Source organism: Chlorocebus sabaeus, chromosome 25, assembly GCF_047675955.1.
Source record: "Chlorocebus sabaeus isolate Y175 chromosome 25, mChlSab1.0.hap1, whole genome shotgun sequence".
In the NCBI taxonomy this organism is placed as follows: domain Eukaryota; kingdom Metazoa; phylum Chordata; class Mammalia; order Primates; family Cercopithecidae; genus Chlorocebus; species Chlorocebus sabaeus.
This window is the reverse complement of record NC_132928.1, coordinates 68,950,888-68,965,565: the sequence shown is the minus strand read 5'-3', so window position 1 is coordinate 68,965,565 and position 14,678 is coordinate 68,950,888. Positions and strand designations below refer to the sequence as shown.

The 14,678-nt window shown below is 39.3% G+C and overlaps 1 protein-coding gene across 6 annotated transcripts in view; it reads left to right on the top strand.

Moving 5' to 3' along the window:
* Nucleotides 1-14,678, top strand: part of TTC13 (tetratricopeptide repeat domain 13) — a 75,925-nt gene that overhangs the window by 48,739 nt on the left and 12,508 nt on the right. For all 6 annotated transcript variants that reach the window (XM_007989774.3, XM_007989772.3, XM_037986026.2 and 3 more), the window contains 8 exons: nucleotides 516-657; nucleotides 921-1,095; nucleotides 3,318-3,474; nucleotides 6,838-6,968; nucleotides 7,510-7,642; nucleotides 8,546-8,638; nucleotides 11,287-11,370; nucleotides 12,202-12,286. In XM_007989774.3, coding sequence (XP_007987965.1) covers nucleotides 516-657; nucleotides 921-1,095; nucleotides 3,318-3,474; nucleotides 6,838-6,968; nucleotides 7,510-7,642; nucleotides 8,546-8,638; nucleotides 11,287-11,370; nucleotides 12,202-12,286 — 1,000 coding nt within the window. The remainder of the gene's footprint in view (nucleotides 1-515; nucleotides 658-920; nucleotides 1,096-3,317; nucleotides 3,475-6,837; nucleotides 6,969-7,509; nucleotides 7,643-8,545; nucleotides 8,639-11,286; nucleotides 11,371-12,201; nucleotides 12,287-14,678) is intronic.

The window sequence follows — 14,678 nt, the reverse complement described above, 5'->3', positions numbered from 1 at the left end:
AATTCTAAAATACACTTCTTTTTTCAGAATTCTAAATTATATAATGATTTACTAGATTTTAAGCAAAGCAACTTTGGTGACCAAAAAAAAAAATGCATTTTTAAGGCTATGAATTTGATTGAGAATGATGAACTGTTTATGATTATAATTGGTATACTTTTTTCCAAATGGGAAAAGTATGTTTTTATCCATACATTAAAATTTACACACAGTTCTTTAGGGTTTGGGACTCATTGTGAATAATCAAGGAGAGGGGTTTGGATAAGCATCTGCCTTTGGAAATCAGCAGATGAATTTTCCCCACAGAATTTCAAGAGCTCTGTGGTTATCCTATAAGCTGGTAAGATTTAGAAGTAAGTAGAATGTAATGTGTCAGAGGCTATAAAAAAGTAACAAAGGGAACACCCGCATCAAAGTATCTTGTTTACATATTGGCCCATAATTCTGAGGATAGCTTATTCTATATGTTTCCTGTAATGTCTATACTGTATTCATAACTATTATTAAATACCTAGAGAACTGGGCAACTTTGAAGCAGCCACTGAGAGCTTTCAAAAGGCACTGTTGCTCAACCAAAATCATGTGCAAACCCTCCAGCTCCGGGGAATGATGCTCTACCACCATGGCAGCTTACAGGAAGCCCTTAAGAACTTCAAGGTGAGCATCCGTAAATAAGTACACAGTAATTGGAATTCTTGGATGATTCTTCAGTGAAGTTTAGTGAAATGAATAGAGAAGGGGGACTGAGAATAGTGTTTCTACTCCAACAAAAAGAAAGAGAAGAAATCATTGCCCTTGTCTTATAGACTAGTTTACAGGTCTGGTTTAACCTGGAGGGAAAACTAATTCCGGAGTAAAGAATAAGGCATTTCAAAGTTTTCTTAAACTGTATTGATACTAATGCAGCATTTTGTCCTCAGCGGTGTCTGCAGCTAGAGCCGTATAATGAAGTGTGTCAGTATATGAAAGGGCTCAGCCACGTTGCCATGGGACAGTTTTATGAAGGGATAAAAGCACAAACAAAAGTTATGCTGAATGATCCTCTCCCAGGCCAGAAGGCTAGCCCTGAGTATCTTAAAGTGAAGTATCTCAGAGGTAAGTCAGAAAATCACAGAATTGTTGGATTTTCATGCTCAAAGCTGTAGAAATCATATTTCTACAGCTTGACCCTTTTATGTTCCATATGAAACAGTGGAGTCTGAAAGAGGTTAGGTGACTTGTCCACAGCCACGCCTTGTCAGTGTTAGTGTTGAGACTAGATGTTTATATCTTCGAAAGATCAGTCGAATGCGTTTTCTACCACTTTTAAAATTTTTACTTTCTAAAGTTAAAACATTTTTTACTTAAGTTGAAAAGCCATATTTTGAACTAAATGTGACAAGCATCTGGAGTATTTATGTCTCATCACATGTTATCCAAGAATACAGGAAGGGCAGGAAACTGACATTCTGTGAGGTTCTTACTGTTTTTTGTTTTGTTTTGTTTTGAGACGGAGTCTTGCTCTGTCACCAGGCTGGAGTACAGTGGTGCAATCTCAGCTCACAGCAAGCTCCGCCTCCCGGTTCATCCCATTCTCTTGCCTTAGCCTCCTAAGTAGCTGAGACTACAGGGATGCGCCACTATGCCCAGCTAATTTTTGTATTTTTCATAGAGACAGGGTTTCACCATATTGGCCAGGATGGTCTTGATCTCTTGACCTCGTGATCCACCTGCCTCGGCCTCCCAAAGTGCTGGGATTACAGGCGTGAGCCACCATGCCCAGCCAGTTCTTACTGTTAAATGTGAACTTGGTATATTTGACTTCTCATTCCTTCATATCAAAATTCTCATATATTTTGGAGAAATACGAGGTGAGGAAGAAAGCAAATCTTGCAGTTACCCTTTTATTAGTTGTAGTTTTACTCACCTTTTATCTTCTGTCTCTGAAGACAGTTTTTTTTATTAAAGCCTACATTTTCTTTTGTTATTGTGAGCCCTTTATACCATGACTGTCCAAAAGAAAAAAAAGTATAACGCTGTGTGTGTAATTTTAAATTTGTAGTAGCCACATTAAAAAAGTGAAAATCAAAGAAGTGGAATTAATTTTAATAACGTATAATTTTAAATTCAGTATATCCAAAATATCAGTTCAACATATAACATAATTAATATGGAACTGCTATTCATTAGATACTTCACATTATTTTTTGTACTAAGTCTTTGAAATCTGGTGTATATTTTATGCTATAGTACATCTCAATTTGGATGTTAAATTTTCATTGGAAATACTTGATCTGAATTTAGAATTTATAATATTTATAGTTGAAAAAGTAGGTTCATATGTGCAAGTCATTTCAAACATACTGAAGTTTTCTAATGATTGAATCAAGTATCAGTTTGTAGGTTTAAATTAATTCAAATTAAATAAAATTTAAAACTCAGTTTCAATCACCCTAGCCTCATTAAGTATCCAATAGCCAGGTGCCTTGGGGCTACCTATTAGGCAACATCTTTCTTTACCCTGAATTACAATTCCCTTTTTTCCTGGTTTAGTAGAGCTTGCACTTGTGAATTATAGGCAGAAGGGGCAGGCACTCTGTACTTTGGGTTTTTTCCTACAGTGCTTTCATAGAGATAAGCAGCAGTCCATTAGTCGGTTGGTGAAATCATATATCCAATTAATCTATATACCAGTTGACAGAGTACCAGGCTCTGTCCGACACAGAACTTGGATTCTCAAACTCTGGAATTGAGAACAATGAGATTTTTAGTGGTTTTCCTGGAAAGGTGATTAAAATTTAGCCAAAGTAGGCCAGGCGCGGTGGCTCACGCTTGTAATCCCAGCACTTTGGGAGGCCAAGGTGGGGGATCACGAGATCAGGAGATGGAGACCATCCTGGCTAACACAGTGAAACCCCGTCTCTACTAAAAATACAAAAAGTAAGTTGGATATGGTGGTGGGCACCTGTAGTCCTAGCTACTCTGGAGGTTGAAGCAGGAGAATGGCACGAACCTGGGAGACAGAGCTTGCAGTGAGCCAAGATCTTGCCACTGCCCTCCAGCCTGGGCGACAGAGTGAGACTCCGTCTCAAAAAAAAAAAAAAAAAATTAGCCAAAGTAGAACCAGACTGACTGACTTATATTTGACCTTGTTATCTCAAGTCAGTGGCAGGTTACCTCTATCATATACTAATAGTGACTTACTAAAATTTAGAAACTCTTTTTAGAATTCTTATAATTGAAGAACAGCTTGTTACAAAGTATTTGTATAGCAGTTAGACATAAGAAAGTTTCTTTAGCAGTATTTGGGTGTGTCAGATCTCATTTCCTTTCTGCAGAGTATTCTCGATATCTTCATGCGCACCTTGATACCCCCCTTACGGAATATAACGTTGATGTGGATCTGCCTGGAAGCTTTAAGGACCACTGGGCTAAAAATCTGCCTTTCCTCATAGAAGACTATGAAGAGCAGCCAGGGTTGCAACCCCACATAAAGTAAGTGTTTTAAATGAAGATCATTTTTTTTTCCTTTCTCAAAACTGAGTTATAAGCTGGGCATGGTGGCACGCTACCCCCTGCTACCTGGGAGGGTGAGGTAGGAGAATTGCCTGAGCCCAGGAGTTCAATCAAGCATGCTATCCTTGTGCCTGTGAATAGCCATCCATCGCACTGCAGCAACACAGCAGAGACCCCATCTCTAAAAACAAAACAAAACAAAAAACACCTATAGCAAACATCATTTTAACTAATGAAATGGTAGATACATTAACATTAGCATTGGGAGTCAAGCCAAAAAGCCTAGAATCAGTGCTTCTCTGTAATAGTGAACTATAAGTCCTAGACAGTGTACAGAGAGAAGAAAAAGAAATCAGTGATATGGATTAGAAAGGAAAATAGAAAGCTGTCATTGTTTGCAGATCACATAATTTTCTACAAAGGAAACCTAGAAGATCTACAAATTATAGGAAATGATGAGATTTAGCAAGGTCATTGTTTATAATCAATATAAAAGAATCAGTTACATTTCTATGTATGAATAACAAAAATATCATTTCTAATAGTAACAAATTCTTAGAAAAAATCTAACAAAATCTGTATAAAACCTGTATGGAGATCACAAAACTTAATTGAAAGTTACTAAGCAAACAAATAAATGGTGAGAAATACTGTGTTTATGGATTGGAAGTTCAGTAACATTAGAAGGCCATTTCTCTGCAAATTAATTATAGATTTAATAAAATGCCATTCAAAATCCCAAGTTTTTTTGAGGCACTTGTTGAGCAAATTCTGTAAATTCTATGGAAGAACAAAGGACCAAGAATAATTAAGATACTCCCAAAGAAGAGGATGCTCAGGCTTGAAGGGGAAGGTTCTCATCCTACCAGGTGGCAAAACTTAATATAATAATGAGCAGAATGGTATTGGTGCAGGGATAGACAATGGACTAAAGGAAGAGAATAGATACCTTAGATAAATGGTAAAGGTGTGTTACAGATCAGAATGGGACTGGTCAAGATGTGGGAGTGGGCCAATTAGGTTATTTTATGGATAAAATAAAATTGATATTTGTGATGGCATAGTAATCTAATTCCAAATGGATGAAAATCTGAAGTACGAATGGCAAAATATTTTAAACTTTAGGAGGAAATATAAACAAAGATGTTTATGACTTTGGGGTAGACAAGGATTTATTAAGAAGCACAAAGCATAGATTTGAAACAAAAAGATTGATAAATTGGACTACATTGAACCTAAGAACTTCTGTTCAACAAATGACACCATAAGGAAAGAAAAATAAGCCCAAATTGAGTAAAGGTACTTGCAAACTTAATAACTGACCAAGAATTAGTGTCCAGATTTTTGAAGTATCACTACAAATTTAAAAATAAGAGACAACCAATAGAAAAGTGTGCAAAAGACATGAACAGGTAATTTTACCACAGGGAAAACATGAATGATAAACATGAAGAGATACTTCATAAATTAAGGCCTCATGAGATTTTTTTCAGCCACTAGATGAGCAAATGTCACAAAATCTGATAATGGTAATATTGGTCAGAAGGGAGATTATGGAGAACCTTTATACTCCTGATGAGAGTATAAGTTCCTACAACCACTTTGGAAAGCAGTTTGTCATTATCTAGTGAAGATGAATATTCTCATACTTGATATGAGATTCTGTTCCTGTGTCTATTCAGAGAACTTTGTACTTGTGCACATATCTACCAGGAGAGACTTGAACAGGTCTACCAGCAGTATTTGTTCACAGCTAACACTGGAAATCAACCCAAATGTCCATCAACAGAAGAATGGATAAATGTGATACAGTCACAGTCACACAATGGGATATTATACAGCAGTATAAACAAATGACTCAGGCAACAATGTGGATTAATTTTTAAATGTAATGTTGAATAAAAGCAGCAAGTCAGTAGGCTGTGCTATCACATATTTTTTTCTCCCAAAGTTCATAAACAAAACTGTAGAGGATATTGTGTGTGTATATGTGTGTGTGTGTGTCTGTGTGTGTGTGTAACAAACCTAGTTTTTAAAAAGGTAAGTGAATCAGGAGGACAAATTTCAAGAGACAGGAGGATGGGATAGGAAAGCAGCATACAAGTAGATACAACTGCATGAATTACTCTAGTTCTTAAACTGGGTAATTTGACTTTGTGTTTTCTATGTGTCTCAACTATTAAATGAACAAAAATAATAAAAAGAAAATTGATTGCTCATGGAAGTTTTGTATGTTCTCTAACCACTCCTTTTTTGAGAAACATTTCTATGCACAAAAGAGTTAACATAGCAGGCCTATGACTGCTGTCCTTTAGAAAGGACCGCTTGCAAGAGTGACCCTTGGTTGGTATCTGGGAACTTGGATTTCGAGGGGATTCCTACCACTCCCAAAACTAATAGGAGTAGTTCTCTGTGCCTAAACTGTTTGTTCAAACAACGTGGTTTCTATTGAACACGTGCTTTCCTTCTGGGTATCTGGAATTTGGGAACTTGCCAGGCAGAAGGTGTCTATAACCCTGGCCACTGAGTCTTTAATGAGCTTTCCTGGTTGGCAGCATTTTACGCATGTTCACAACTAATTGCTGGGAGAGTTTAATGTATCATATATGACTTCCTTGGGAAAGGACCCTTGGAAGCTTGTGCCTGGTTTCCTCCAGACTTCTCCCAATATGCTTCTTCCCTCTGCTGGTTTTGTTTTGTGTCCCTTTGCTGTATTAAATCACATGTGCTGTGATTTATTATAGCGAAAGGGACACAAAACAAAAAATGATACTCACTATTGTGAGCATCATTATATGCTAAGTCCACTGAACCCTCCCAGCCAATTTCTGAGCCTGAGTAAGGGTGGTCTTGGAGATCCCCAGAACAACCTATAATTTAGAGTTTCAGTCTTCGTTATAAAAGCATCAAGCAGGTTGGCAGCTAAACAATAGTATTTCCATGTACCATTCCAAGTATACTTGTTCTAATACAACTTGGGCAGGAGTGAGGAATGGACAAAGGGCAGAGGTTTGGTTGCTTGTTGAAAAAGGCAATCCATTCAGGTATGTATTCTGGAGAAGTTTACAAAGCAAATAATGGAAAAGGGTGTCTTCTGAATTGCACACTAGTTATCATAGTTTTCACTGTTACTAACCAGCATGTGATGGCAATTATGCACATGCTGTCATAAAGATTCCCTTTTAAACTGAGGTGTAGTTGGGTGCAAAGGACTAAAGTAAGGATTATGTGGTCGTAGACTGGTTCAGTAGTTTTCCAGTGGAGGAGGTGACTGCTTTTCAGGTGGAATTGGATTGCCAAATACCTGTTGAAAAGTCCTTATCATGTACATGTTTCTTCCAGAGATGTGTTACATCAGAATTTTGAGAGTTATAAGCCTGAAGTACAGGAGCTGATTTGTGTGGCTGATCGTTTGGGATCCCTGATGCAATATGAAACACCTGGTTTCCTGCCAAACAAGCGAATACACAGAGGTATTCTGGAAACTATCTGAAAATGAAAATATTCCTGGCGTAAGAGCAAGGGTGGTTAAACCGTGTCATGTGTTTTAAAAAATTATTATTTATTGTACTTGTTCACATTCTCCATGTGATCAGAATAGAAATGTGTAGAATCATTCAAACTGAATTCTGAAAGAAGACTCCTTCCATACTTGGCTTTTTTGCTATTACTATAGTATAGACTAGAATATAGGTCTTAAGTCCTTACTTAAAATCAGACAGCTGATCCAGGGAGCTATTTCCTTACTCCCTGTGTGGAAGAATGCAAACCTCCACTTGGATTAGTAGGAGGCAGAGTTGGGAGCAGACAAACTGAGCTGTCTCTAGTTAACTCTGATGGGTTTTAATTTTAGTAGCACCATGATGACTGAAACATGCGTTGGGTCTTGTTATATCACCAGTATAGCTGACCCTTTATGTGTTAACTATTGACTTATCACTGAGACTCTGTAAAGTAGGTGGAACTCAGTCCCTCTAAAGTATACTAACTCTTCTCGATATTCCTTTCTCATAGCTATGGGTTTGGCTGCCCTGGAGGTCATGCAAGCCGTACAGCGTACATGGACCAACTCGAAAGTTCGAATGAATGGAAAGACACGGTTGATGCAGTGGAGAGACATGTTTGACATTGCGGTTAAATGGAGAAGGTAACTAACATCTCAGTGAAAATAAACTGTAAGTCTTATCATTGTCAAATAACGACAGTCTGTTTTAGCTAACAGGCTATGAACCCTGTTTTGCTTGCTAACACCAGGCCTTCTAAGTTAGGTTTTCCTCTCTAAAGTTTGTCAGAAATTGTTGGCATCTTTATTCTTTGACATGCACTTAACTAATATTTTCAAAATAGGAATTGATTGGCCGGGTGCGGTGGCTCACACCTGTAATCCCAGCACTTTGGGAGGCCAAGGCGGGTGGATCACGAGGTCAGGAGATCGAGACCATCCTGGCTAATACAGTGAAACCCTGTCTCTGCTAAAAGTACAAAAAATTAGCCGGGCATGGTGGCAGGCGCCTGTAGTCCCAGCTACTCGGGAGGCTGAGGCAGGAGAATGGTGTGAGCCTGAGAGGCGGAGCTTGCAGTGAGCCGAGATGGCGCCACTGCACTCCAGCCTAGAAGATAGAGTGAGACTCCATCTCAAAAAAAAAAAAAAAAGAAAAGGAATTGATTGTTGTCACATTTCCAGTCACCTGTTTACCTGAAGCATTTTAGAAACAGTCTCTTTGAAAGAACAGATCTATTACCTGTGGTACCTTTGAATGAACTTCACTGGACCAGTCCCTTTATAGTTAATGGTGTACCTGGCAACTAGCTAGTTTAGAGTAACCTTTGATATTCGTTTGCATGACAAAAACTGTGCTCCGCTCCTAAACCTTTACCTTTATCTGGCTTCTCGCCCAGTCTAGCTGGAACATCTGTTTGGAATTTGTAGGTATGAACATCATATAATGGACTAGCTATTGCTTTACCCCCACCTTTGCAAACACTTCTACATGTTTTATTTGGAATGCTTCTGAACACTTCTGGTTTTATAAAGGTCTCTGTTTTATAGGATTGCTGACCCAGACCAGCCTGTGCTGTGGTTAGATCAAATGCCAGCACGAAGTCTTAGCAGAGGTTTTAACAACCACATCAATTTAATCAGGTATGAAGCTTTTGTGCATCTTTCTTCTTTTCCTAGGACTTTCTCAAGACACAGGCCATGGAGACCAGGAGTGACCCAGGAGTGACCCACTGCTCCTTTCCTGGTGACTTTTTGACCGGGGAACATACACCTACGTAATCCTGCCTGCATTCCTTTCCTGTAGCCCAGCTGCAGAAAGAAACATAGTATGTGCCATGCTCCTTCCCCAGGCCCTTCTGTCTGGTATAGAGCACGACCAAAGGGTAGATTGCAGATGTTTTCCTAGGGCGTCAGTCTTTAAGGAGTCCTAAAACATCATAGAAAATGATTAGATGGAGAATATTACATTTACCATAATATTCTGTTAATAATACTACATGGCTCTTGACAAGTCTCTTGTGGAGGAAAGGCTCCCCATCCCACCTTAACACACAACGGGCTTGGATAAATAACACTATCTGGTAACTAAGCTGCTATCTGGGGAGGGCAAGTCAGGTTGGCTGGAAAACTTCTGTTTTGTCCAGAGCCTCTGCTAGTTGGGGACATGGGTGAAATGCTCACTTCTTTACCCTTTCTTTATGTGCCTAGCTGCCTTCTAAATAAATGGTGAACAAATATTAAGGAATATCAGTTTCAACAGGACCTATATTATCAGCCCATCTTTTAATGAATTTAATTTTAGATAAAATGTATAAATATGGTAGTTGTGTCACCTCTAAAATGCTTCTAGTTCAAGGAAGCTGAATTAAGAAAATATTATTCAGGCCAGGTGCAGTGGCTCAAGCCTGTAATCCCAGCACTTTGGGAGGCCAAGGCGGGCCGATCATGAGGTCAGGAGATCGAGACCATCCTGGCTAACACGGTGAAACCCCGTCTCTACTAAAAATACAAAAATTAGCCCGGTGTGGTGCCGGGCGCCTGTAATCCCAGCTACTCGGGAAACTGAGGCAGAGAATGGCGTGAAGCCGGGAGGCGGAGCTTGTGGTGAGCCGAGATGGTGCCACTGCACTCCAGCCTGGGCGACAGAGCAAGACTCTGCCTCAAAAAAAGAAAAAGGAAAATATTCTATACACCTTTGACATTTAAGTTTGGGTTTTAATGGAAATATAATTTGTATGTATATTTATTTTTTTAACTTCTAGAAAACAAATTTATTTTCACCTTGTGACTTGTATATTCCTATTTCTCATGGAATAATTTGTGGTATAGATAGGTAGACTCAAGCAACTAACTTTAATTGAAGACTACCGTGGATCAGCCAGTGTGCTGTGCTGTGCTGTGTGATGGGGATACAGAAGGGAAATACAGCCCCACCTGCTGAAAGCTCACAACAGACAGACCAGCAGACAACTACTATGCAATGTGTTAAGAGTGAGGTGATCACATGCACAGGATGCCATGGGAACCTGGAGAAGGGGTGCCTGATTCAGCCTTCTGGTGCTACCAGAGCTATTTGGAAAAATGGAAAACAGAGAGGTGGGGTGATTAACATGGACCAATGGATGAGTTAGGTATGGTTAGAAAACTGTGACTAACTTGTTATGCCTGGTAGTGAGTTTGCAATTAAGGGAGTATCAGGAATTGAGGCTAGAAAGATAGGCAGAAGTCAGAACATAAATCATTCTATAGTCCAAGCTAAGGAATTTTTTCCCCTGAAGACAATGGTGAGTCATTCAGGGATTATAAGCAGAGAAGTAACAGGAACAGATTTACACATTGGGACGATCACCTTGGCAGCAGATGGCAAAATAGATTGGAGAGGAGGAAAGAACCTCGGAGGTAAGGGAGGAGGTTGGAAAATTGTGTAGTTGTTCAGGTGGACAAGTGCAAAGGTCTCGAAAGCTGTATGGTAGTGAGTTGGAGAGGAAGAGCTAGACTCTTAGAAGATAGAATCAGGAGCACTGGCAGTGGGCTGCAATCAGAGAGGGCATGGAGTTAGAGGAAGGCCACCTTCCCTCTCAGGTACATGGTTGTTCCATTATGCGAGAGAGCACCAGAATGAAAAGTAGGTGAACACGTTTTGTGGGGAGGCTGGGAGAAGTGTGGGGTGCAGGAGGGAATTCTTACTTGACAGTAACCTTTGAGGTTTGGGATGCCTGGTGGGAACCCAGGGAGCGATGTCCTGGGAGCAGTCGGCTGTGTCATGTGACTCAGCATGTTGGCTGAACATGGAGTTCTGGGAGAGAATGTGAAAGAAAAAGATGAGAAGGGATAGAAATGTGAGGAAAAGAATATTCAGAGTGGGTAGAGGAAAGGAGACTGCTAGTGAGCTAGAGAGCAAGACAGGGTATTAGATAATGCTGTTGGGAAAACTGAGGGAGGGGACAGCACTCTGCCCACAAGTGATGGGGTCCGTCAGAGGACGCTGATATGAAAGTCTGAAGCTCACTTCAGTGCTGGGGGATTTGTCTTCCCATTGTGACTGATCTGGTGCCGAGTTTGATGCCTCTCCTGCCAGGATAGGCCCTGTGAGCTTGCAGGCGGTCTTGCTAAGACGGTGCTTTGCTTCTCCACTCATTGACTATGAACAAGTGAATTTCCCAGACTTTTTTTTTTCTACATTATTCTCATAGTTTCTTATTTTTTAAAAATTAACTTTGAAATTAGATGTTGGCTTAAGCATATTCTTCTATAAAAATATTCTTAATTTTATTATTTTTGCCTTATAGGGGTCAGGTGATCAACATGAGATACCTGGAATATTTTGAGAAAATACTTCATTTTATTAAAGATAGAATTCTTGTTTATCATGGGTAAGCCTTTAATTTTCTCCTTCTTAGTAATGAGTTGATTTCATGTATTTTATATTTGTTGTATTTTTGAAACTTGAGAACTAAGCCTGTTGACAGGCTAAACAAGGTCTATAAAATTTTTACATAGTGTTTAGAATCATAAAGCCTTTCATAATCACTTTCTTTTTAATAACTCTACAAAATCCATAGACCTCAACTGAAGTGTTTTTAACTTTACATGCACTATTGTGACTTTTCTAGTCTCTTTCTTCTATAAAGCAGGATGTTTCTTTGGATTTATCTGTTAGGGATTTCAGCTTTAATACTTATTCTCCTTCACTTGAAAGGCAGGATGGTATAGACAAAACAGTGAGCAGAACACTAGGGGAAAAAGATCTGAATGCTTAAATATCACCAAGTAAATATAAAATTAGTGGAAAAACCTAGCAGAATACTTTCATTTGAGCAGCTTTAGAAAGGAAAAAAGCAAAACAAAACATCTACATCTAATTTTAGAGCTGGAACAGGAAAATCAGGGTTTCAGAATCAAACTCATAACCATACATGTTCACACAAACACTGGCTATTGATCCATTCTGCTTTTTCCTGTTTTGCCTTCTAAATGTTTCCTTAATTCTCATCTGCTGCTGTTTCCTTAATTTTCATCTGTAGTCCAAAACTCATTAGAATTGAACTATCCCATTATTTAGAAACTTTATTTGTGGCCTACCATTTTGAATATTGAGCTACTCAAAACTGAGGTCAATTTATTTAACTTAAAGATAATAGCATGATTAATTATTACAATTCTGCATTAATCTCAGTTGCCATCTCTCTCTGTCTCTCTTTAAGAGCTAACAATCCTAAAGGATTGCTGGAAGTTCGAGAAGCCCTGGAAAAGGTACACAAAGTAGAAGACCTTCTTCCAATTATGAAGGTAACTTTAACATCAGCATGGCAGTCCATGTTTTTAGAGGAAAAGAAAACCAACAGCACTTTTTAAAAAAGAATTCAGAATTATTAAATGCTATTTGAAATCACTAGTATGAACACATTCTGAAAAATAACCAAAATAAAAGAACATACAGGCATCAGACTCAGCTTGCGGGGAAGCAGTTAATATAGAAAAAAGAAAACTTAAAAATACTTGTAATTGAATTCTGCTTCTGGCCACAGCTTTCAGCTGCCCTTCTACATGATTGCGGTTATAAAACTGGACAAAATATAAGTCAGTTATTTTCAGGCACTGGCTCATTACAAGACTCTGAACCTCACTGTCACCCCTGGTTTCTACTGGGAGTATTTATTAGACCACTGCATGGTAATGTGGAGCCCAAGCAGAGTACAGTGGTCTTGCTAAGCTAAGGAGGTAGAGAGTGGAGTTTGGGTCTGCCAAAGTGGCTGGAATTTGCAGAGCAGAGTATAGAAGAGAAGGAGGCCATGTAGGCTGGGGAGTGTTCAGGGGTCAATGTGAGCACTCCTTTTCATGCTTGACTAAGACCTTGATCATGAACATGCAGTGAAAGACCATGAGAGGCTCAGCAGAGAGTAACTGCTGTGGGGAAGAAAGCTGAGCAGAGGTATCAGAGGTGTATGTGCTGAGAGACATTGGAGTTTCGGCCTTGCCAATGTGGATGGATCCTGTGAACACCTCAGGCGTTTAGTTAAGACCTCAGAAAGGACACGCTGTAGAAGTAAGACCACACTCTACAGTAAGGCCCACAACCTAGGACTGAGAACCGTTTCTAAATAGACTGCCCTAACAAAGAATGAAACTAAGTCTAAAGGATTAAATGGATCTGCTAGTGATTTTACTACCTGTCAAAACTCAGTACCCTTTAAAGGGAGGCAAAATAACCTATACTCTTTAATTACTAGAGAAGTAAATGCCATTGTTTGAATGTGTTCCCCCCAAAATGAATGTGTCGGAATGGAATCCTCAGTACACACATGTTGGGAGGTGGAGCCTAATGGGAAGTGTTTAATGGCAGAGCCCTCATGAATGGATTAATGCCGTTATAAAAAGGGCTTCGGGGAGTGACCTCTCTTGCCCTTCCACCTTCCGTCATGTGAGGCAGCAGTAAGAAGGCTCACATCAGATGCTGGTACCTTGATCTTGGACTTCCCAGCCTCCAGAATAAATTTCTGGGGTTTTTTTTGTTGTCGTTTTTGTTTTTTTTGAGACAGGGTCTTGCTCTCTTGCCCACACTGGGTGACAGAGTGAGACCCCATCTCCTTAAAAAAAAAAAAAAAGCTAGATAGTATGATCCAGGTATACCAGGCAAATGCTAATGAGAAGAAAAGTATGTGTGGCAATATCAATAATGGAAACATTTGAATTCAATGGGAAGAACACTACAAGGGACAGAAATTATTTGACTAAAGTATAATCCATTAAGAAATTATAACTGTGTGAACCTTTCCTCCATCTAGGAGTAAAACTACCCCAAAACATTCCAACAGCAGTTAGAATTGCTTTTCCAATTAGTGATTTGAACACTAACATGGAACTTCAGTAAATGTTTTCCTTGTAGCTATAGTAGATGAGATTGATTCATGTAAAATTTAGGAAATTTGTATGAATAAGCAAAGTGTGTCCATTTCTAAGGAATAACGAGGAAGTAGCATGTCATGAACAGAGCTGAGCATCTGACCCAGGACCCACATCTGCCTGGCTGGGTGTGGATGAGCCTATTTTACAGTTATTCCAGGTTTTTGTCTGCTGAAGACCAAATATTCTGGCCAGACCTACCTTGGAGAGTTTATTGTGAGGGTCTGATGCACTAACACAGTGGCCCTCAACCTTCTCAAACTCACTGTGTTGACTCAGTAAACATGTTCAGATGCCCCCTTTACTTACTCTTTTATTGCACTAGGATGAACTTCATAGAGAATATGTCTCACCTACTAAAAAATGTCCACGCAAAGTCATCTCAGTATCTCAGTTCACACAATGTCCACACAGTGTATCTCAGTATGTGGAAATTCGGGCATGCCTTCTCTAGAAGCCGGAAAGCAGCAGCCAGTGCTTCACACCTGCACATAAAATCATGGTGAATGTGACAGTTACAAGTCCGTCAGCCCCATATCTGTGAGTTATTTGGTGAGCTACGTTGTCATTCGCAATGTGGTTTTCTGAAATGGTAAACCACGCTTAGCAAAGCTCCAAGCTATATGTAGTGTACTCCTTAATGTATATGCTATTTGCATTCCTGGCAAATTCAGTGGTATGAAAACTTATAATAAATAATCAGTGTTTAAGTGCAAAACAGTTGGTTCCAGGCCCACATATTGATTAAATGATAAACATGTTCTTCATCTACATGAAA